At 35.5% G+C, this 21,470-nt stretch overlaps 4 protein-coding genes and 3 non-coding genes across 7 annotated transcripts; 1 reads left to right on the top strand and 6 right to left on the bottom strand.

The window, feature by feature from the left end:
- Positions 1-916: 916 nt before the first annotated feature.
- On the bottom strand, positions 917-4,239 carry LOC147273780 (uncharacterized). Its single transcript, XM_086257694.1, has 5 exons — positions 4,119-4,239; positions 2,419-2,548; positions 1,713-1,790; positions 1,511-1,615; positions 917-1,396 (listed from the first exon to the last, which is right to left on the bottom strand). The coding sequence occupies exons 2-5, from the start codon at positions 2,428-2,430 to the stop codon at positions 1,280-1,282; spliced, it is 312 nt and encodes a 103-aa protein (XP_086113820.1). The 5' UTR covers positions 2,431-2,548; positions 4,119-4,239; the 3' UTR covers positions 917-1,279.
- Positions 2,942-3,022, bottom strand: LOC147273783 (small nucleolar RNA Z159/U59). Its single transcript, XR_015119802.1, has one exon. It is a non-coding gene; the product is annotated as a small nucleolar RNA Z159/U59 (small nucleolar RNA).
- On the bottom strand, positions 3,264-3,346 carry LOC147273782 (small nucleolar RNA Z159/U59). The gene has a single exon (XR_015119801.1). It is a non-coding gene; the product is annotated as a small nucleolar RNA Z159/U59 (small nucleolar RNA).
- On the bottom strand, positions 3,503-3,586 carry LOC147273781 (small nucleolar RNA Z159/U59). Its single transcript, XR_015119800.1, has one exon. It is a non-coding gene; the product is annotated as a small nucleolar RNA Z159/U59 (small nucleolar RNA).
- A 4,512-nt stretch (positions 4,240-8,751) lies between the features above and the next one.
- On the top strand, positions 8,752-11,647 carry PME5 (Pectin lyase-like superfamily protein). Its single transcript, XM_086228035.1, has 5 exons — positions 8,752-9,167; positions 9,294-9,483; positions 9,596-9,802; positions 10,851-11,086; positions 11,491-11,647. Exons 1-5 carry the CDS (start codon positions 8,833-8,835, stop codon positions 11,645-11,647), a joined length of 1,125 nt encoding a protein of 374 aa, XP_086084161.1. The 5' UTR covers positions 8,752-8,832.
- A 509-nt stretch (positions 11,648-12,156) lies between these two features.
- On the bottom strand, positions 12,157-16,337 carry LOC147273778 (peroxisome biogenesis protein 19-2-like). The gene is made up of 5 exons (XM_086257080.1): positions 16,118-16,337; positions 15,983-16,034; positions 15,201-15,483; positions 13,055-13,371; positions 12,157-12,450 (listed from the first exon to the last, which is right to left on the bottom strand). Exons 1-5 carry the CDS (start codon positions 16,275-16,277, stop codon positions 12,405-12,407), a joined length of 858 nt encoding a protein of 285 aa, XP_086113206.1. The 5' UTR covers positions 16,278-16,337; the 3' UTR covers positions 12,157-12,404.
- A 1,136-nt stretch (positions 16,338-17,473) lies between these two features.
- On the bottom strand, positions 17,474-21,383 carry LOC147273777 (uncharacterized). The gene is made up of 2 exons (XM_086257578.1): positions 20,920-21,383; positions 17,474-18,609 (listed from the first exon to the last, which is right to left on the bottom strand). Exons 1-2 carry the CDS (start codon positions 21,379-21,381, stop codon positions 17,779-17,781), a joined length of 1,293 nt encoding a protein of 430 aa, XP_086113704.1. The 5' UTR covers positions 21,382-21,383; the 3' UTR covers positions 17,474-17,778.
- Positions 21,384-21,470: the final 87 nt, after the last annotated feature.

The following is a 21,470-nucleotide window of genomic DNA, read 5'->3' as shown; positions in this document are numbered from 1 at the left end:
GCAGCAGGGAGGAGAGAGAGGGGTGGTGCATGGTGGTGGGCACGGGGAGAGTGGTGCAGCAGGGTGGTGGGCGCAAGGTGGTGGTGCTGCGCGCGGGGAGGGTGGTGCAGCAGGGTGGTGGGCGCAAGGTGGTGGTGCTGCGCGCGGGGAGGGTAGTGCAGCATGGTGGTGGGCGCGGGGAAGGTGGTGCAGCAGGGTGGTGGGCGCACGGTGGTGGTGCTGCGCGCGGGGAGGGTGGTGCAGCATGGTGGTGGGCGCAAGGTGGTGGTGCTGCGCGCGGGGAGGGTAGTGCAGCATGGTGGTGGGCGCGGGGAGGGTGGTGCAGCAGGGTGGTGGGCGCACGGTGGTGGTGCTGCGCACGGGGAGGGTGGTGCAGCATGGTGGAAAGGTGGGGAGGGGGTGTGTACGGGGGGAGATGGGGATGGGGTGTGTGAGTTTTGGGTGTGTGTGTGTTTTTTTTTTTTTTTCTGTTTAGGGAGGGTGTGCAAAAAGAAAAATGGATGGGGGTGTGTGGGTGAGGGAAGGGCCAAATGGTCTTTTTCCTTGAGTTTTTTTTTTTTTTTTTCAAGAAAGGGTGTGCAAAGAGAGATTTAGGGTGTGCAAATAGCAGCACTCTTCTTTTATTACATCTCTTGCATGGTTTAGCTCCAAAAGTTCGGGGTAATATTGACATTCCTAATTTTGCCGACGAGAGATTGAGAGAAATGTCCTATTATGAGCATTGCTATGCTCACTAAAATTGTTTACCAAATTCTATCACCAAATGATGTGGCATTTGCTAAACACATTGGATTATATGACTACGGCATGTCTTTCCTGCTTTAAAAATGTTACTAAGAGAATAATACCATATTATAATATTGGAGAAATAAAATAGATAACTCTACATAAACATTCTTCGTCTCTCAAAAGAGCATTAAAGGTAACAATTTCGTATTCATATCATGAAGTTAGTTACTTCAAATACAACTTGTTTAACTAATAATGTTGGAATTCTCAACACAAATATGACCTGCTTAATAAACAAGTAACACAACATGACTCGTATGATCCGATATGAAATAGATTGGAATTGTATTAGTTTCAGAGTTCAAAAGGGTGTGTGATGGATGGAGGGGAGATGCTTGTATCTTGGGTAGGAGGGGATTTACAAGAACCATACATACCACTGGAAAGTTGCCCTAAATGCGTATTTGAATTCCCAACCTAAGTACTTAATTTTCAGCACATAATCTATTTCTACATATCATTGGAATTGTCAATGCTACAAGACATATTCTCACTTGGGATTCCTAAGAACGATAATAACAGAATCTCCACGCAGAAACATCTTACTGATGAATCTATCTTTGTTAACAGGTTGGGCTTTTTTCTTGCCTTTTCCAGTCTTCGGTACCTGCACAGACGAAAGAAAAATATAACACAATTATTGTCAACATTGATGATTGATGAAGATAAACCACAGATTGTCCCCTAAAGGGAAAAAAAAAAAAAAACAATGATCGAATACCTCAGTCCACATCTCCCTAACATTTTCCAGAACCATGTTGCAATGTCTATCAAACGCTCTCACACGGCCGAGAAGCTTCCTGTTATTCCGACAATTGATGAGCACCTGCTTGAATTAAAACCAATTTGAATTAGAATTCTTAACCTTGACATGCAAAGCCTTGATGGATATGAAGAAATATAAAATTGTAAGAAACGATTACCTGAGTATTATTTTTGACACTCATCATAAGAACAGAAAGTGGTCCTGTGTTAAATTCCTCTTCCTCATTCTTGGTACCCTGCAGCAGTCAGGTTGGATAAGCATTAACACAAAATGATGAAATTAATAAGAATAAATAAAGCTGACTTAGGGGTTTTGAAAATAAGAAGGAGAAGATAGTCACACGATCATGATACACCAAGAGAGATAACCTCTCAAATATTTGGTCCAGAGGTTTTATTTAGCAGAGACATGAAATAGATACATTATTTGGCAATCTATTAGAAGATAGTAAGAAAGCGACACATACACAGACATAGAAGCTATTAATCTTATGACGATCTCATTTGACAATTACAGGTTTTCTGACATGTTAAACACTAATTCAAGTGTAAAAATATTCTGGACCCAACTTGTTTCCAAGAAATACCATTGCCTTACCCAAAATACCAAAGCATACAAACTTTTAAGATTTCAAATATTGGAGCATCATTCAATACAATTGCAAATGGAAACTCCAAGAAGTTTTCTGTAACATCAGATATTGCCAACTGCCACAAGTTTAAAGTTGCAAATTCCATATCCAAATTCAGGACAACAGAAACATTTAGCCTCAATCTCAGAGAAAAATAAAACGTTACATTTAATGGTGCAAAGAGAGATATAATAAGCATAAAATAAATTAGCTCAAGAGCAGTACAACTTACATCAACCTCCATTGGCTGGCTGGAAAGGGAGGGCTACGAAACACACCAACAGAACAATTGTCAGTATTCCAGTGCAAAAGCTAATGGGTAGGCTTCTACAACTTTCTTAATCCAAAAGCTGAATATCAACCTGGCAATGAATACATCAACCAGATAAATCACGTTAACCAGAGTATTAAGAAATAACTGAATGACAGACACTGGTCGTATTTACTAAATGCATAGCCAACAGAATTTAAGAAATACAAGTATGCATGAGCACAATAAAAACAACAGAAGTATTCCAATATCCAAAAATTACCATATCCATTTAATAATAAAATTATACAAAACAAGATAAATCTTCTTAGGATGTTATTCAGTTCAGGTCTCCTTGAATTTCACCATTAAAAAAATCAGGAGAATAAAAGTTTCATCAGAAACATGATTCGAAGCAAAAGATGTTGTAAGAATGAAAGTGACACAGTAAAAACAATGAAAATATTCAAATACCCACACAATACCAGAATTAATTTATAATAAAGCCTCTTCAGTTCAGGTCTCCAAAATTTTTCCGCATGGAGCATCTTGGAAGAACGAAAGTAAATTTTCAATCATCAGAGGCGATACAAAGTCATATAATATAAAAGAGTGAGAAAGGATGGGACACTGCTAGCCCAAAGTAGAGGACATCATATCATAGTCAGCCATTCTTAACAACAAAAATAACAAATTTTGCACAGAACTTTTGAATAAATTCTAAAATTTTACATGCCAATGATATTCGGTCAGTTTAATTATACCACTTTAGCAATTATCACATAAAGGGTTCAAGCATCATTATATGTGTAATTGCACATAATCAAGCCTCTTCAGTTCAGGTCTCCAAAAACTTTCCACATGGTGCATCTCGGAAGAACGAAAGTAATTTTTAATCATCATCAGAGGCAATCTAAATTCATAAAATATATAAAAGAGTGAGAAATGACAGGACATTGCTAGACCAAAATAGAGGACATCATAAAAAGGAGATTAAATATTTTCAAATTGTATCCAAGGACATATAGTTGTATATGCCTATTTAAATGCAAGTATACATAATCAAGCCTCTTCAGTTCAGGTCTCCAAATTTTTTCCGCACGGAGCATCTCGGAAGAACGAAAGTAATTTTTTAATCATCATCAGAGGCTATATAAAGTCATCTAAAAAATAAAGGAGTGAGAAAGAAAAGGACACTGCTAGCCCAAAATAGATGATATCATACTATAACGTGAGCATCATACATAAAGTAGATATGAAACCAGTTATAAAGATCTACATTCCCTTATTCTTAGTTGATTCTTACTGGGTAACAAGCCAACACTCAAAAGTTAATTTATATTCATTTAAAAAGTGAAACCCATAAAGAATACATAAGAATGCATCAGTTGCAGAATGTAGTTTGAAAAAAAGAGATACCCACAAAGAATTTACAAATAGAAATTGATGTCCCTTGTTTAAGAGCAAACAATATTAAACACGTTCTACAGCAGAGAAACTAGAGAACATATAGATGATGCATTCAGTATATTGAAAACATACATTTGCATAAAATTAGCATATAACAACGCCACCAACAAATAAACAGATTCAGAGATCAAGGAAAACAATCAAACAACACGCATTATAGATCAAGGAAAGCGAATAAAGAGAATTAAAAATTACAGATCCTTAGTGCTTACCGAGAGGTGAAGTCTGAGCTCTGTGTAAGAAATTGAAGAGGTAAGAGGGCGAGAGCAGAGGTGGTAGAGTTGAGTGAGAGTGGCTGGAGCAGTGGACCCTTTTAGGGTTTATCTGAGGTGGCTGGAGGTAAAAGGGTCAGCTATATAGGCTACAAATTAGGGCTGTCCTTTGGTTTGATTTTTACCGAACCGATCGACTACCGACCGAAATTTTTTTAGTTTGGTATATCAATTTTTACAATTCGAAAATTGAAAATATCCGAAAAAAGTTGATAAACCGAAATTTATTATTGAAAGAAACCGAATCGATTATTATAAAAAAAACCAAAATATATACCGAAAAAATTGAAACAATTACCGAAATTTAGTTATATATATTTATATAATACTATTATGTTAGTAGTATAATAAATATTAAACTACTAATATCTTAAACAACTATTAAAAAATATAATTGTATAATGTTATCATATTAATATTATCAAAAGTATGAGTTAAGATATAGAGTCATTCTCTAATAAAGTAAATGTTATTATTTTTAGGAAAATAAAAATCTCATCTTTAGGTAAGTAATGCATATATATATGTATATATATATACATTCATATTTATCGGTATATATACATACTAAATTAATAGGATATGTACTAATACATATTATTAAATTAATTATACTAGTATATATTATTACTAAGGCAAAATACTAGTACTATACTAAACTACCAATACTACTCGTGCAAATATATATTCATCAAACATTATATTTTATGCATCATATTTGATTAAATTTTAATTTATATTGGTATATAATAATTAGTATTATTATAATTAAACTGAAAATGAACCAAAGATATACCGAAGTAAACCGAAAATGAACCGAAGATATACCGAAGTAAATCGAAAATGAACAAAAAACATCCGATACCAAAATTACCGAAATTGAACAAAATATTGAAATTTACCAAAAATTACCAAACCAAAAAATACCGAAACCAAAAAATACCGAAATCGAAAAATACCGAATTTTTTAGTTTTGGTTTGGCAAGCCTCAATACCGATCCGAACCGACCGATGGGCAGCCCTACTACAAATATATCATAAGGTGTAGACCACCCATCATAGCATAGTACTTCACCCACTAACGTTAGAACACGTGGCATGTTTCAATTTATGGAATAACTAATGGTCAAATAACAAATTTGGTCCTTATAACTTGCTAGGGTTTTCACATTCGACTTTGTAGTTTTGATTTTGATAATAATACAAGTTCTTTCTTTAGTCTTTAACTAAAGAACAGAAGTGGCTCACCAACTTAGGTTTTTTTTACAATTTTTTACAATATTTTTTTGTTCAGGATTTACCATTTGAGGGTATAGAATCATTGTTCGAGGTTATATTTTAGGATTTATTATTGTTTTACCGCTCAAAACTTGAGAGATAAAAAATTAAAATCTAACTGAGGGTGAGAGCTCAAAATCAAGAGAGTTAAAATTGAGGATTATGTCTCATATGACGATTTATACTCAAAACTATTAAACCCTACCAAGAATAAGATCAAAATGTAAAAAAAAAAAAAAAAACCCTTGTAGAGAGAAGCCATTGATAATAATATCTATGTACCCGCATGGTGTTGTAATTTGAGGACAATTTTAGAGTTTTTTTTATTAATCAATTGTCGTTTATGAGATTTGAATTTAAGATATCTTCCGACAAAAAGAGATTGGGTGTCATCCACTAGACTAAATGATCATTGAACAATTTTAGAATTTGATATATATTTTTTATTATTTTGACTAATTTATGTCATTTTAATGAATCAAAAGTATTCACCTTACTTTGTATAATGGCGCGATTTTAACTAACTAATTTTTTTTTTGCCGGTAATTTTAACTAACTAATTTAATCACTAAAAAATAATGTAAAAGTCTCAACAAGTACATGGGACGTGGTCCAAATAAATTAAGACAAAACGGAAGAAAATAGAAACCATACCATGCCAAACTACTAGGACCAAATTTGTCAGCTGACCAATACTAATTTGATGGATTATTTTTTTACTAATCCAATTAAATTGGGTTTGTATAATTAGCATCCAATCCCTTTAATAAGAAAAAAGAAGAAGTATCCAATCGAATTCAATTGAAATTGGATTGATTTGATTGGTTTGAATTTTTAATACCCTAGTAAGCTCATGAGGTACGATTGATGACTCCAAGTATCTGATTATTTTTTCGGTAAATAGAACTTGATTTGAGAAGAGAGAGATTACAAATTTACAATACAAAGTAGAGATTGGATACAAATGGACCAAAGTCCATATCCCCAACCCATTCTTACCAGGCCGAACTACACACCATCACAAAATCAAACTACAAATGCAAAGTCCCAACACTAACATCACAAAAAGAAAGATCGAAATAAAGAAACAAACCAAACACAATGCCCAAGCTTAGATCCAATCCCAAAAAGACAACAACAAAGCCCAAAAGGAACAACAAGTCAAACCCTAGAAATGTGACAAATGTGAATGGAAACAATATAACAAAGTTTAAAAGTGTGTATTGATTGTGACAATGTTTATTAGTTTATATCCAAGCTTCACTCTAAAATTTTTTATTTTTAACAAGTGAAATATTAGTATTATCTTATAACCTACCTATAATAATGATTAATATTTTAGGAAAGTTTTTAATAACTCTAGTATGATTGCTATAAAATAATGTTGGTTTGCTTTGCATATATAATCACTTATACAGACCAAAAGAGGAAAAAATTAAGAAGATCACTCACTCTAACTATCGTAATTTTATAAGTTGAAAGAAGCTCTTAAGTTGCTCATTAGTTGTCCATGGAGCAATGCTCTATTCCCTAGAAGATTTGCACCATTATTGCTCCTTTGTTTGAGAGTATTCAGTTTCATAACATTATGAAAGAAATCAACTTTGTTGATAATGTCTTTGCATCTTTGGGCTATTATCAAAATTCATCCATGATTTGAATGAGCTATTCTCAAAATTTCACTACGATTTTAATTCATTTATTTCCGATAACTGCTGTCTCACCTCTTACTTTCGATGTTTAATAAATTTGGATTAGTAGAGAATCCAAATCCTAACCGTTATTATGAGGGTTGCAGTTTATTCCTTGAAAAAAAAAAAATCATAAGGAAATTTTCTGATACGCATGTGGTTGACTGGGGGCAATTTAGTCAGAAGAGGCAATGTATGTCTGGGTTTGGGCAATTTGGCTCCATGTCCAAATTGAGGAAATGGGTTGGGCTCAGATCGTCCCAACGTTCGAAAAAGTGGGTTTCGAAAAACAGGTAGGGGCCCACATGGTCCAGAAATGTTTGGAAGTGAGCTGCAATACAATACAAAATGGTATTTAACCATGCCTGGACCATCACTTGTCGATTGTCATGCACGCCACCACCGCACCACTGCACCACTGGATGGTGGGCAAAGATGACCGTTTGAGGGAAGTAGAGGAATGGCACCAACAAAAAAAAAAAAAAGGAACCATAGCTAATAAATTCTTTTGTTTTTTTTATTTTCTGATTTCTTGTCCCAACATTAAGTTCATTAATTAGTTCACAATTTCACATATATAGCAGGATTTCCTGGGGGTATATCATATGGGTTTTCTGTGATTCTTGAACCCCAAAATCTCATAAGCCATTGTGTTGCATTGGTAGTGTTTTTTTAACATTGCCCATACGTACAAGACAAGATCATTCTATCATCACGAAAAATGGAGAGCGTCTATGACAACTGATACCATATATCCATCATTTAATGGTAAAAATGCTACCTTACAGAAAACGATGTACTCCTATACTCATTTAAAGTGAAATATGCATGACAGTTCAGACCAGAGCTACCAGGAAGACCATATATGAATGAATGCTGCTGCTGTACGTTACTGTAGAGAAAATTAATTTAATTTAAATGATGGTAACCCATACCATACAGGCATACAAATATATAATTTATAATTAAGATGATTGATCAGCTTAAAATTAAATAATGACTGTAACCCATCATGACTCCCATATGATATAAAAGCTAGCCACCTCAAACATAGGATAACATAATTCAACTTGGAATAATCATTTCACATGCATTTCCCAAATCTGTCTGCATCAATTACTAAAATCAGTCTAAACCCTAATTAGACAATTACTAAAATCACGGAATGAGTGTAATTATATATGTACACTGAGCTAGATTCCAAGCTGTGGTAAGCCTGTAAGAGACATACTAGTACTTAGGAGACTTTAGGAGGTATCTAACTCAGACACTCACTACTGCAAAAGCCAAAAACATATTGACCCACATTCCACATAATAGAATATACAATCCACGTCACACTAAAAAATTAATATATAGCTAGCTAGCTGTATAGCCAAAAACCCAAGCTCTCTATAACCAACCCACAGGGATAAGCCTAAAAAATGACCGTTGGAAACGATTACAAAGGTCTCTCCCTAAAAAACAAAAATTATACTTTACAATATTATTCAGATTATAAATGTTGTTTCTCTGTGTCTTCCACACACACATTGCATTATATATATATATATATATTCCTTCATATCTCTCCTTAGCTCTTGGCTCTTGCAATCGATCCCACATTAAAGACATTCAATCAACATTCTCTTTCTTCTATCATTCGATTTCTCTCTGACCATTTAATTCTATTTTTATTTAATTTAATGGCTTCTTTTCTGTCATTCACTTATTTCTACTTGCTCTGCTGCAGCTTCATACTCACTACTACTTTGTTGTTGTTTCATGCAGAAGCAGTGCGAGTGATGAGCAGCTCATCAGCCCCAGCTGGGAGTAATATGAATGGTCCTACTTCTACTACTTCATCATCCAACAACTCTACCAAGCACCACCATAAGTGGGTCGGACCCGTCGGTTACCGGCTCATCACCGTCGACATAAACGACTCCGGCAATTTCCGGTCCGTCCAATCCGCTGTCAATGCAGTCCCGGACAACAATAGGGTCAATGTTGTCATCCAAATCAACCCCGGATATTACATGTAATAATAACATTCTAGTTTAATAAGCGGTTTTTACTCGGTAGCATTTTTTATATAATTATTTCAAGACGTTGTCTTAAAATACGTACGCTTTCTATTCAAAACTTTGTTGTAATGGATATGTAGAGAGAAAGTGGTAGTGCCGGCGACAAAGCCTTACATCACGTTTCAAGGCGCAGGGAAAGACGTGACGGTGATCGAATGGCACGACCGAGCCAACGACCGAGGACCCAATGGCCAGCAGCTACGCACTTACAGAACAGCTTCTGTTACTGTTTTTGCCAACTATTTTTCTGCTAGAAACATTAGCTTCAAGGTACATATAGTATAAGTATATATCAAAGTACTATTCATTATGGTAATTAATGTGATTATTTGCATGCATGGACATAAATAATTTTTTTAATTAATATATTGTATATATATAGAATACAGCACCGGCTCCGATGCCGGGGATGCAAGGCTGGCAAGCGGCGGCGTTTCGGATATCAGGCGACAAGGCGTACTTCTCCGGCTGCGGCTTCTACGGCGCCCAAGACACGCTTTGTGACGATGTGGGACGCCATTACTTCAAGGAGTGTTACATTGAGGGTTCCATAGACTTCATTTTTGGAAATGGCCGCTCCATGTACAAAGTGAGGACCCATAATTCATTAACTTAATTATGGCACTTCATTTTTTCTTGTGTTCATATAATGTTTAACTATATATGTCTAATTATTTAATTTCTTGAACTTTCATTTGATGATTTTTTCAACACACTTTTAAACCATACATTAAACACCAAACCTAAAACGTTTAACCTAAGTTGTCGTTTTCAACTTTCAATATCATCAACAAAAAATTATATATAGTACTGTGCATGCTACGTTTGTCTTTGTGTTGTACGTGCTCTATTTAACCAAGAAGTAGTGCTTAATTGTCTTGAAGTATGTGTATATATACATACAATTGTGAAAAAGTTATGAATCCCGTGACCCCGTGACTCTTCTATATTTGAAACGTAGATATATATATATATATATATATATGCACATTATTATAAATTATAATAATCAATCTGCCGAAAGAAAAAGCATGCTGCATTTCTGCAGCATCTGTGTGTGTCTGAAAAAGTGATCAGCTTGTTGCATAAAGTGACCAAGAAAGGTAAGAAAGCTTTTCCTTCACCAGTGTTTTTTCTGCCAATGGCAGCAATCATTCTTTTTTGGGTCGCAAGAAAAAAAGATCTCTTCAAAATTCATTTTTGTATACACCATATATATGTCTATCATATATCTGATAGAGGTCAAACTCACATTTTTCATCGTGCATAAGATCTCAAAGTAAATTCGAACTAAATAAAAACCAAGTATATATAATACAAAGATGGACTGAGGTGAGGCTAGCTATTCGAAACCATAATTAATCACATTATTAGTTAACATCTACAAAACCACTAATAAAAACTAAAAAGTTTCTGCATATACTTTACGTATTTATCTCTTTTATCATCGACTTGATGAGAGATAGATATTACACGTAGATTAAAAGTGGTGGACAACATTATTTTCATCACAAATCCAAGTGGGTCTACGACTCTATGCTATAATTATATTTGTTACTGCTTTGCGGTGACTTTTGGCTGCAATGAGTTGTTTGACTTTGAGTGTTTAATGTTTCACTGTTTAACTGCTGGCACAGGATTGCGAGCTGCACTCAATAGCCACTAAATTCGGGTCAATCGCGGCCCAATTCAGAAAGTCGCCGGATGAGAAATCGGGCTTTGCTTTCGTGAACTGCCGGGTGACTGGTACAGGCCCATTATATGTGGGCCGGGCCATGGGCAAGTACTCCAGGATCGTATACTCCTACACCTACTTTGATAAGGTGGTCGCGCATGGAGCCTGGGGTGACTGGAAGAACACAACCGATACAAAGTAAAACTCCACATCTTTTACTTGCTGTTAATTTTTCTTTTTGAACCATAATTTCTCTTAATCATTCCTCATTATGCTCCCAGATCACAACCCCATTATGTTATTTGATTAATAGGCCCACCCTTTGTGTCTATCTTTTGACAAACACGTCTGTAGGGCCCATTTTATTTTGGGTTTTGTGTTCAATTATGGGGGTTTGGGCTTCCTAATCATTATCATGGCATCAAATAGTCAACAAGTCCAATATTTTCACAATTCACAAAGATTTCTTGTCGAGAGACCTGGGAAAAGAAGAGAATGTTTGGGTTTCTAAAACTATTATCCCCAAACAGACCTAGGACTTGTTTACCTGACCTCACTTGGGTTGAGGATGTTTAATTGTTGCATTGTTTGTTGCACTGCAGGGGTGTGTTTCTAGGAGTGTACAAGTGCTGGGGGCCTGGAGCAGAAGCCCTGCGTGGGGTGTCACGTGCCCCAGAGCTTGACTATGATTTGGCCCATCCATTCCTGGTCAAGAGTTTCGTCAATGGAAGGCACTGGATTGCTCCCTCTGATGCTTAGCTTTCCCATCATATCCCACAACACAATTCTTTAATTCCTTCTCTTCACAATTCATATATTCTTTCATTCAATCCTAAAACCATTTATGTTTCTTCACTTGAAATAATCTTTGGCCAAAGGCTTTCATTGTATTTGGTTGTATGAATTTAATATAAAAATGGCTCAATTGTTTTTAATTTGGAACTATAGTGCTTACAGTTGCATGCTTCTTTCTCACACACATGGGTCTAGGAGAATTTTCCTTACAACAATTCTACACAACTCTCACAACAACCAATCACGTGACCAGCCCCGTAAAGGGTTGGGCATATACAAGTATACAACGGTTGCTGGGAAGATCCTTTTCCTCGAATGGACAAACAAAAATTAATAAACGGAAATATACAGTAACGGAATTGCTGTGTTTATGCATGCAATGTAAGCCTGGAAATCATAGCCATGAATATAACAAATAGAATAATGTAATTGAAAAAGATGCTTAAAAAAATCACCAAACAAATAGAATAATGTACTTCAGCAGCCTCTAAGAAATTTTCCTTCCCATATCATCCCAAATTTTATACAAGCTTACATGTCCTAAACCTTTTTCTGAAATTGGTCAGCTAAAAAAATCATAAGAACTTGACAAAATTAAACTGCAATTCAGGCAATAACCACTTTATTTTCACAAATTTTGAAAAAAAAAGAACTGTGTGCCCCCAAGGGTAAAGGAAACAGCTAGGGGGTAATGTAGGTAGCCAAAATGGAAGACATTTGATCACATTATACAACAATTTGTCTGCGACTCTAGCATCTCTGGAGATCTGCAAAGGAGAGCAATGTTGGTCAGTAAGTTCATACAACTGACCAAAGTTCTAAACTATGCAAATAGATGGTGCCACTGGCACAAGGATAGCATGTACTGAGATAATATTTCTGATGTCCTATCAATAGTAATTGTTGCATAAGCTATAGACATTAATTCCAAAAACAAAGCTATCTTGATTTTTCCAGTAACTTGAGTGCATATTAAATTTTGACATGACAAAGAAACAGGCAGAACTTCTCTTTAAATTTGTATCTCAGTTTTTTTTTTCCTCTCTTCAAGTTCTCACAGCTTTAAGGAAGAGCCATACTTATATTCTCAACTTAGTAGTACATAAATTTTGACCTAACAGATGGTCTAGAACTCTTAGAATGAATAAGACTGAAGCAATTGATTCATTAGCTAACAATAAATTTATTCAGAAACCATTTTCCTAATGTCATCCAATCAACAGTCGTCCTTCCAAATAAATAACATCTAAGAAAAACATAAAAACAATAACAAATATGATTACCAGCAAATTTAAGATATATGTGCACTCTGAATCTTGCATGTGAACCAATAAATTCAGATTCCCATAACTAACACAGTAGAAAACTTACAGTTGTCCAAGACTAGCTAGGTCAAAATCAGGAGCTAGCTCTTGCACAATATCATCAAGTGGCTGGCCGCATTCTTGCATATTCTGCATGAGCTCAAAAATTTTGTTGAAGTTACCAGAATCATTTTCATAGACTTCATTAAGTTCTTTTATGAGTTCATACTGGTGGAAATAACGATCATATTCTTCTTTACTCAAACTTTCTTCATGCTCTTTCAACCACTTTGGATATCTTTCTCCAATTTCCTTCATCGGTTCATGAAGAATCTCCTTAGACAAAAGCTGTTGCATCATGGTGTCAACAAGAGATCCCATGTCCTAGGAAGCAAGGGGAAAATCAACAATAACAAGATATTAGTGCTTTTATTCAACATCTTGGACATATAGAGGTTTGACCAAATTGACAAAGCATCAAGGAGGAATGTAAAAGATAATGCATATTTAGCAAATAACCGAAAAATTTAGTAGCTACAACAAGCCATAATGGCTCAAAACCTAACAATGCAGAGAAGTCGAAGTTCATTATTGTGATTAACGTGACACAGTCTTAAACCCACTTTGGTTCAAATTTTTCAGATCAAAAGCCAACACATTGTAAACACTTGAACAGAAAGTAGTCTCTTTCTTTTGAAAAGAAGTCAACAGAAAGCAGTCTCACATACAAGTTAGGTGAAAGAAAAAACGGAAGAGAACAAGAAAAAAAATATAAAGATACTGCATTAACAGGTCTATTAAAGCTTGAATACTTCTTCTGAACATGTGTACACCCCCTAGGCTATTGGAAAAAAAAATACTAATAAAATAAAGAGTCCAAAGCATAGGACATTCAAATTTCAGAAACATACTTGTCCATGTCATTTTAATTGGGACTCTCTTTTGGTATTCCCATTGGAATGGACTATTAAAATGACAACAATCGCCATTTTTATTAAACCTAGACAGATTTGTTATTTGAAAGATAATGCTAACAAATACACCCAAAAGCTAGGAGTTGGCTAATGTTTTGTTGAAATAGTAATCAAAACTTCTAACTATGCTTCTCCAAAGGAAAGAAAGAACCGCCATCCGAGTTCCAAAAGTTTAGTAAAAAGAAGATTACCAGGAAATATCTGATTTTTAATGAGAAACAAATTTTATTAAATAAAATAGAAAGTACAACCTTTCAGAGGACAAGATTCCCACTTAAAAACAAAACTATCTGCTACAGACCTAAAGAGAACCTTAATTACAATGACTAAAATTTCTCCCTAAATAACAGCTACCTTCCACTCTGTAACAATTGCAAAAAGAAGGTGCTTCCGAGAATTCAGAAGAAACAGATGCCCATAGGGATGCCCACAAACGAACGCTATCCCATGAAATCACCAGCCCTCTCCCCAATTATTGCCAAACCCCCTCCCCCAATAAATGTCTATGATGAATAATACTAAATGGAAAATATATTTGGTACATGGAGAATGCCTATTATGAATAATAATACTCAAGATGTAGTAGAACTAACGGAATGGTTGGCACAAAGTTTTATGATCGTCTCACATTGAATGTACCTCAAGCACAAGCCCACAAAATAAAGTTAATTAGTGCCTTCATATCCATGGTTCTGTGAGAAAATTGATCCAAAATGCTTCACTATCACAAGTTCATAACCAAGCTTAAACAAGACTAAAGTAAAAAAAAAAAAACCTAATCCAATTCTTAGCAAACAAAATTTCCCAGAATGAGTGATACTCAGCAAGCAATTGACAATTATTCTCCTTATCAATATACTCGAAATCAGAACACAAGGCAGCACAATCACACACAACCATTTTGCAATTAAAATTTACGTCAGACCATATTTCAAAACTTTGTAAAAGATAAACAAATGGAAAGTTCCTCAACCTTAATCCAAAAAAAAGTTAATCCATATTTCAAGTAAAAAGAATGATAAGTTTTATGGCCTAAATTTTATCAAACTCCAACCTTAATCCAAAAAAACCTATGTATTATCTTAATAAGTATAAAAAATGTCAAGCATAATCATGTCTCAATTCCAATTCACAAGCCAATAACAGCTCAAACTGCATAAAAACTCAACCAAACAATTAGAAACTAAAGCTTGACATTGAGCGAAACCGCAATTCATAAGAAAAAACAAAGCCAATTACCTGAGACCCAGCAAGTTCCTCAAACTGCTTGACCCAATCCTCCATTGACTCCTTACTTAAATCATCTCCACCAGGTTGCGCACTTGTCACGGATTCCAGTCCCTTAACAGCCTCTCTTGTCTGCTCTCTGAGCTTATCGAGTGCCTCAGAGACATGGGATTCCTCTGAAACCTTTTGTTTTCCCTTTTTTTTTGTTCTAATGTCAGGTAATCCCAAGCCAAGTCCTTGAACCCCAGAAGGCAAAGAAGGAGGTTCTTTCTTGTTCTCTGCAGCTTCTTTACTTCTATAATAAGCAAAGGAAAGTTGAAAATTCAGTTTCGAGCAGAAGTTTTATACAATCCCACTTGGAATAATGAGATAAATACAAAAACAAAATTCATTTTACACCCCCTCTTTTACCATTTTCTTGATGGGTTGAATTTATAAAGAAGTTCATTTAGTTAAAAATGGTGTTGAACAATTTGGGCAAAAGAAAAATATAAACACCCATTATGATTTCTTTATTGGGTTGAAACAGAAAGTTGAATGACATTTTATTCTTGGTTCTACTTTCATAAACAATTCTAGACAAGCATTTTTGAAGAATTATAAACTGCCTAACTATACGCACATACACACACAGAGATATTTATAAAAAACAAACACGGAAATGGTTTTAACTTTTTTCCTTTTTCTCCATAAGACACGCATGAGAATTTCCATAGTAAAAGCTTCAAGCTTTGGAGAAAAATATGAGAGACAGAGAGAGAGAGAGAGAGAGAGAGAGAGAGAGAGAGAGAAACCTTTGAAGGGAGGGTTTGTTGAGGTTGAGATTCTCGAAGTCATCTAAAGCACCTGAAAAAGCAATTGAAAGGTAAAATTACAAGATTCCAAGAGAGAGGGAAGGGAAAGAGAAAGTGAAAGCTTGTGGGTATTACTATCAAGGAGTTGGTCTAAATCGTCGGAGTGGGCAGCCATGGATGAAACTTGAAGCTCTGTCTCAAGTCCCAAAAACTCTGTTGTGCGTAGGTGTGGATTGAAGTGATTATTTACAGGGCAAAGCTGCTTAAATGACGTAATGGGGCGGTCAAGCAACATGGACCGGATATGGGCCGAGGGTCTTCAGCTTTCCACTTTTAGATATTTTCTTTGCTTTTTCCCAAGTATCTACATGACTACAACTATCACACGCCCAACCTCTGTGCTATGTATTTTTTCTTTTCTTTTTTCTAAAAAAAATATTTCTTTCAATGTAACAAAACAAAAAAAAAAAGTGAATTTTTTTTAAAACATATTTATATAAACATATTCCCCGGAGGCCAATCCCAGATGGGTTGTCGGATGCCGGCCGGAATGTGACCGGCAGTTGGCTGGAGGATGGCATTAAGGTGGTGAGGGATAAAGAATGATCTGTAGACAAAATAGTAATCTAATAACATTTTAGACCCAAAAGTAGCCCATATGCTATTTTGCTATAAAAAATTGCCAACTAAATTAGACAAACACATTATGTGGAAGAATTGAAAGGATGATAAGACGATAATTAATTAGATAAAATTAAGGAAAATTTAGAATTAAGTGAATTTTATAAATTTTTCTTAGATTAAGACCGGTAGTGATTTATGATTTTTAATAAATTTTTTTTTATACGGTTTTATGTTAGGTTTTAACTCCGGGATTTTGGGCGAGTTAAAACTTAACATGTAGTCTCTATAAAGCTCATTCTACACCCTAGGAAGGGAAATATCCTTCAAATCAGAAGAATACTTTATTATGAATTAAAATAATTTTCTTATAAATTAAAAAGACTTTATTGTAAATTAAAAAAACATTCTTATAAATTAAAGAATTTTATTATGAATTAAAATGATTTTTTTTATAAATTTTAAAATGACTTTGGTTTCTATCGAAAAACTGTTTTTCTAAAAAACTCAAGTCTAATTATCTTTAAAATTAATGGGAATGTGGATTGGAAGGATAATTCTTAAATGGAAGCTAAAAAATGATAATTCAATCATTGGACCACACTTCAAAAAAAAAAAAAAATCATTGGACTGCAAGCTGGAAGAAGGCTAAGCAAACAATTTCTTCTATATTTTCCTTGCAATAAATCCAACTAAAAACTATAATTGGAGTCGGATGGAAAGGAGGGCAAGAATGCTAATTCCATGGTGGAAGGGTTGAAATAGAGTAGTGAATAGATGTAAAGAATACAAAAATGTAGTCCAAGTTTACCCGCAAATTCTTTCAAAGAAAATTTCAACTATCGATTTTATTTCCATGATGAATGTATTCATTACAAATTGTTCCCCATGACAGAATTCTGACATCTAATCGACACTGAGTGCCATTGCACAAAAACACAATAAGATGGACCATAATCATTCTAACATGCAAGTACCCTGTAAATTAGCTTAAAGAAAAACTATGTTATTGAACTTGGTGTTCAATTGAAGAACATTTTCAATGGGGTAAAATTCAAAAGATGTTGTATACGAAATCCAAAAACAAAAAAGCATGTAGTGCTACATGGGCCATTTTACTTCATTTGTTTACACGTCTAATACATTGCAGCTCCATGATTTAGGAGCAGAGCAACTTACTGGGGCACTGGAATCACCTGGTCAGTTTCTAAAATTGTGTTATGTGATTGAGGGTCTGACCCCTGATCTTTGGTCTCTGAAGACCCATTCAAATTATTGGCCTCAATAGAAGCTGCTAGCCCGGTTTCTGGTTCTTCTGTGATAGCTTGCCTGATTTCCGGTTCTTCCGTGACAGCTTGCATGATTTCTGGTCCTTCTGTGACAATACTATGGCTTCCACTTCCAGGAAGGGGTTCTGACCATTGGGTCGTAGGATTTTGTTGAATTTCGGGGTTTGAACTTGTTTCCACTAGTATGTCTTGGTACACATGGGGAGGCATATATTTCCCTTCCTGGGGATGGAAAAGAGTTTCATCGTTTGGGTTAGGGGGGTAAAGAACTTGAAGCCCTACTGGCCCGTGTGTAGCTCGGTGGCCTCTACCACCGCTCCTCACCTTGTGCTTCTTTGTTGGCTTCTTCTCTTCTCCATCCTGTGCATCAGCATTTTCAATGTTCCTTTTATGTCGCTTTCCATTAGTGTGCTGCTTAAGAATTTCCAAAGTAGTGCATGAAACCTGACAAATCTCACACCTAAGCTGAGGTTTCAGGGATTTTGGAACTTCTGTTTTCAGTGCTGATGTAGATTTCAACTTCGCAGCAACTGTAAGTGCAGGGTGTGAAGATGTTGAAGTGACACCATGTTGAGGGAAGTGCAGAGGACCACCATTACCCGGACCATGTGCTCTCCCAATGAAAGATGGGCCAGCACCACCAGATCCCGTGTGGCTGTAACCAAAATTTCCTTGGTGTATGGAAGCTGTATGGAGGTTGTATGGAGGCTGACCAACCTGCAAAAGCTTGGAAGGTTATCAAGAATGTAGAAAAATGGATACAAGCCAAATGAAAAGACAAAGAAAACAATAAGGTTTGCAATCAGAAAAAAACCCTCTTTAACTTACAAATTAACCCATAGAATTTGCAATCAAGAAAAACCTTTTGTGGCTTAGAATACCAACATCAATTACATTGGCCAATAAAGAATTTTGTGCACTATCAGTGCTTCAACCCTTCAGAATGTAACAGAGCAAGATAATCATAAAAAGTGGCTTCAACTTCAACACAAGTCAGAAGAAATGAAGACCATAGATTTGCTTCTAAATTCTGCTCAAAAGAAATACATACACCTAAAACCAACATAAAGGCTTTTTGAAAAGAAAGTATGGTGAGACAAAAATGATAACTGGCGACATAAAGGAGCAGATACCAGGCATAGAGCTGTACAAAACCTCTGGTTGGGCTTAAACCTTAATTGACAGAAAGCAGAAAAACAATATTTGTGAAGCTAAACCAACAACAAATAAAAACTTAATTCGAACAGTTACTTGTAAAAAAAGATGATAAAAGTCTCCAAACAGCTGTCAACAAATCTGATATGTTACTTCTCATTGTACAGAAGTTTCCTAAATTTGCAGGTTATTTCAATTAATAAGGCTAGTACCTGCACCAACGCTGGTGGCTTACTTTTACCATATTTGAGCAAGAAAAAAGTTAGAATGGTTAAGATCAGCTGAACTTCAAACAAGTCCTCCTTTAAGTTCATGTATCTGCACCTATTTTGAGTTTATGCAGATTATCTTAAAGTATGTTATTATTTCACCAGAGAACTTCTAAAACAAAAAATGGGAAGAGGATGGTGTCTGGAAGAAAGAAGATATGGTAGGTTTGGAGAAGCAACTACATTATAGCCATCACTCATCACACAAGTCATCACTCTCTGATCACCAAAACCAGCACAGAGCTGTGTTTTCAAAGCATGTAAACTAAAATATTGAAAAGACATTTAAAAACGTTAAAAGGAAAACTCCACTAGTGTTTGATTCCAGAACATGTCATTAACTTAGACGATTTCCTGATAATCGCAGCCTACTTTCCTCAAGTATTGATAGGAATTTTATAAAATAAGTATATGTGATCTTATAAGGAAAGGGTATCTCACTTAACCCAGAAAAAAGAAAAAAGAAAAGAAGATATCCTTCCCTTACTACTTATTTCTAAAGTCCATTATCACCAAATCTTTTGTTTTCTGGGCAAAACAACAAAAGAAACAGAAGGATAGAACAACCAACCATTTTCTGCCACATCCTCAATCTGTCCATCTTGATGCAAAAGATTGGGCACCATGTTGGTAAAAGATCTTGCACTCATCAAGAAATCTTACAAAGAACCCTGAACAAACAGCACCTAAGTCCAACAGATCAGACACACTATGCAAATTAAACTCTTACGATGGCTACCAAAAACCCCTAGAGATTAACCAAAAAGTGGAGTGTGCCCAATGGCAAGGGCCTCTATTGGATTATAATGGGGTTGAATTGTCTCAACTATGGAAAAAAATGATCCACATAGTTTTTGTCTTTTCAGTTGCTTTATGGTTGCTCATTCTGGAGACCAATTTTTTAAAATTTTACAGATTAAATTTTATTTTACAAAATATTTCAGAATTCATATTATATACCTAAGATCGATTAGTGAAGAATGACATGAAACATACAGTCATTTGTAACATTATCAAACAAAAACCAAAGGTCATAAGTCCGCTAACTAAAATTCAAACAAACAACACAAAAACAAAGCAACTAATAAGTGCTTTTTTCAATTTTAACATATGGGCACTTGAAAATCATGCTAAGGGCCACAGTTCAAAACAACAGCATCTGTAGAATCAGTCAAGCATGTTACATCAAATTAAAGAAAATGAAAGTTGCATAGTACATGGGTTACCTAAGAAATTAACTAAAGTAGTTCTGAACATAGGGTCATTGACTCATTGATATAAGTGAGTGCACTCACTCCTTATTGTGTGTCATTTCATGTAAATTCTATAGACCAAAGCGGACCCAATAAGCTCTTAAGAAATCCAAATTCAACAAAATGAAGCATATGTTATAGAACTTCAATTATGCAAAGAAGTATACAATGGGGGTTCCAAATTGAATCCACTATTAATACAAAAACGCATTACATAAGCAACCGAACCAACCCAACTCATTGTTATCAATCATATAAAAAAAAAAAAAAGAATTAATTTAACTAAAAAATCAATCGCCCAAATAAATGAAAATGCCACTAGTCCAATGAAAAAAACCAAAACACTCTACCTGTGGATGCATTGGAACCGTCCATTGAGTCCCTGGAAATTGCCCCAGCCGCGACAACACGGCAAGCGCCGCAGTCTCCGTGGGGTCCAGCAGCGGCCGGACCGAAACCCCGGGCGTTTGGACCTGTGCCGGCTCGGGAAGTTGGACCGGTTGTGGATAAGGTTGTTGCTGATAGGCATTGGCTGATGGGTAATTATAAGGATGTTGCTGCTGTTGATGTTGTACTTGCTGTTGTGCATGTTGTGGGTACCGATAAGGGAATTGATAAGCTGGGTTTGATTGGTACGTATTATAAGCTTGAGTAGTATAATTTTGTTGTTGTAATTGAGGTTGACGATGAAAATGTTGCTGAAGGTGCTGTTGTTGTTGGAACTGTTGTTGCTGAAGCTGTTGTTGTTGGAAGTGTTGTTGTTGTTGGGCTTGGAACTGTTGTTGCTGAAGGCGTTGGTGGTGATGGTCCATCGTTTGCTCCGGTCCGGTGGTCTTGCCCGTAAGGGATGGATGATTAGGGTGTTCTTCTGTCAAAGATGGGGGATCTAATAGAAATAGAC

Source organism: Dryas octopetala, chromosome 9 (assembly GCF_963921425.1).
Source record: "Dryas octopetala chromosome 9, drDryOcto1.1, whole genome shotgun sequence".
NCBI classification, from domain to species: Eukaryota; Viridiplantae; Streptophyta; class Magnoliopsida; order Rosales; family Rosaceae; genus Dryas; species Dryas octopetala.
This window is presented reverse-complemented; position numbering and strand designations above follow the sequence as displayed.

Bases quoted from the DNA above. Each gene is read 5' to 3' on its own strand.
- LOC147273780 (XM_086257694.1), bottom strand. The intron at 1,616-1,712 runs GTAATCGTTTCT...TAATTCAAGCAG, and splicing joins GTGTCAAAAATAATACTCAG to GTGCTCATCAATTGTCGGAA. The intron at 1,397-1,510 runs GTATTCGATCAT...TCGTCTGTGCAG, and splicing joins TTAGGGAGATGTGGACTGAG to GTACCGAAGACTGGAAAAGG.
- PME5 (XM_086228035.1), top strand. From the start codon at position 8,833: ATGGCTTCTTTTCTGTCATTCACTTATTTCTACTTGCTCTGCTGCAGC. The intron at 9,803-10,850 runs GTGAGGACCCAT...CTGCTGGCACAG, and splicing joins ATGGCCGCTCCATGTACAAA to GATTGCGAGCTGCACTCAAT. The intron at 11,087-11,490 runs GTAAAACTCCAC...GTTGCACTGCAG, and splicing joins AAGAACACAACCGATACAAA to GGGTGTGTTTCTAGGAGTGT.
- LOC147273778 (XM_086257080.1), bottom strand. From the start codon at position 16,277: ATGTTGCTTGACCGCCCCATTACGTCATTTAAGCAGCTTTGCCCTGTA. The intron at 16,035-16,117 runs GTAATACCCACA...TTGCTTTTTCAG, and splicing joins TTTAGACCAACTCCTTGATA to GTGCTTTAGATGACTTCGAG. The intron at 12,451-13,054 runs GTAAGTTTTCTA...TCTCCTTTGCAG, and splicing joins CTAGCTAGTCTTGGACAACT to ATCTCCAGAGATGCTAGAGT.
- LOC147273777 (XM_086257578.1), bottom strand. From the start codon at position 21,381: ATGGACCATCACCACCAACGCCTTCAGCAACAACAGTTCCAAGCCCAA. The intron at 18,610-20,919 runs GTAGAGTGTTTT...AAGCTTTTGCAG, and splicing joins CGGTTCCAATGCATCCACAG to GTTGGTCAGCCTCCATACAA.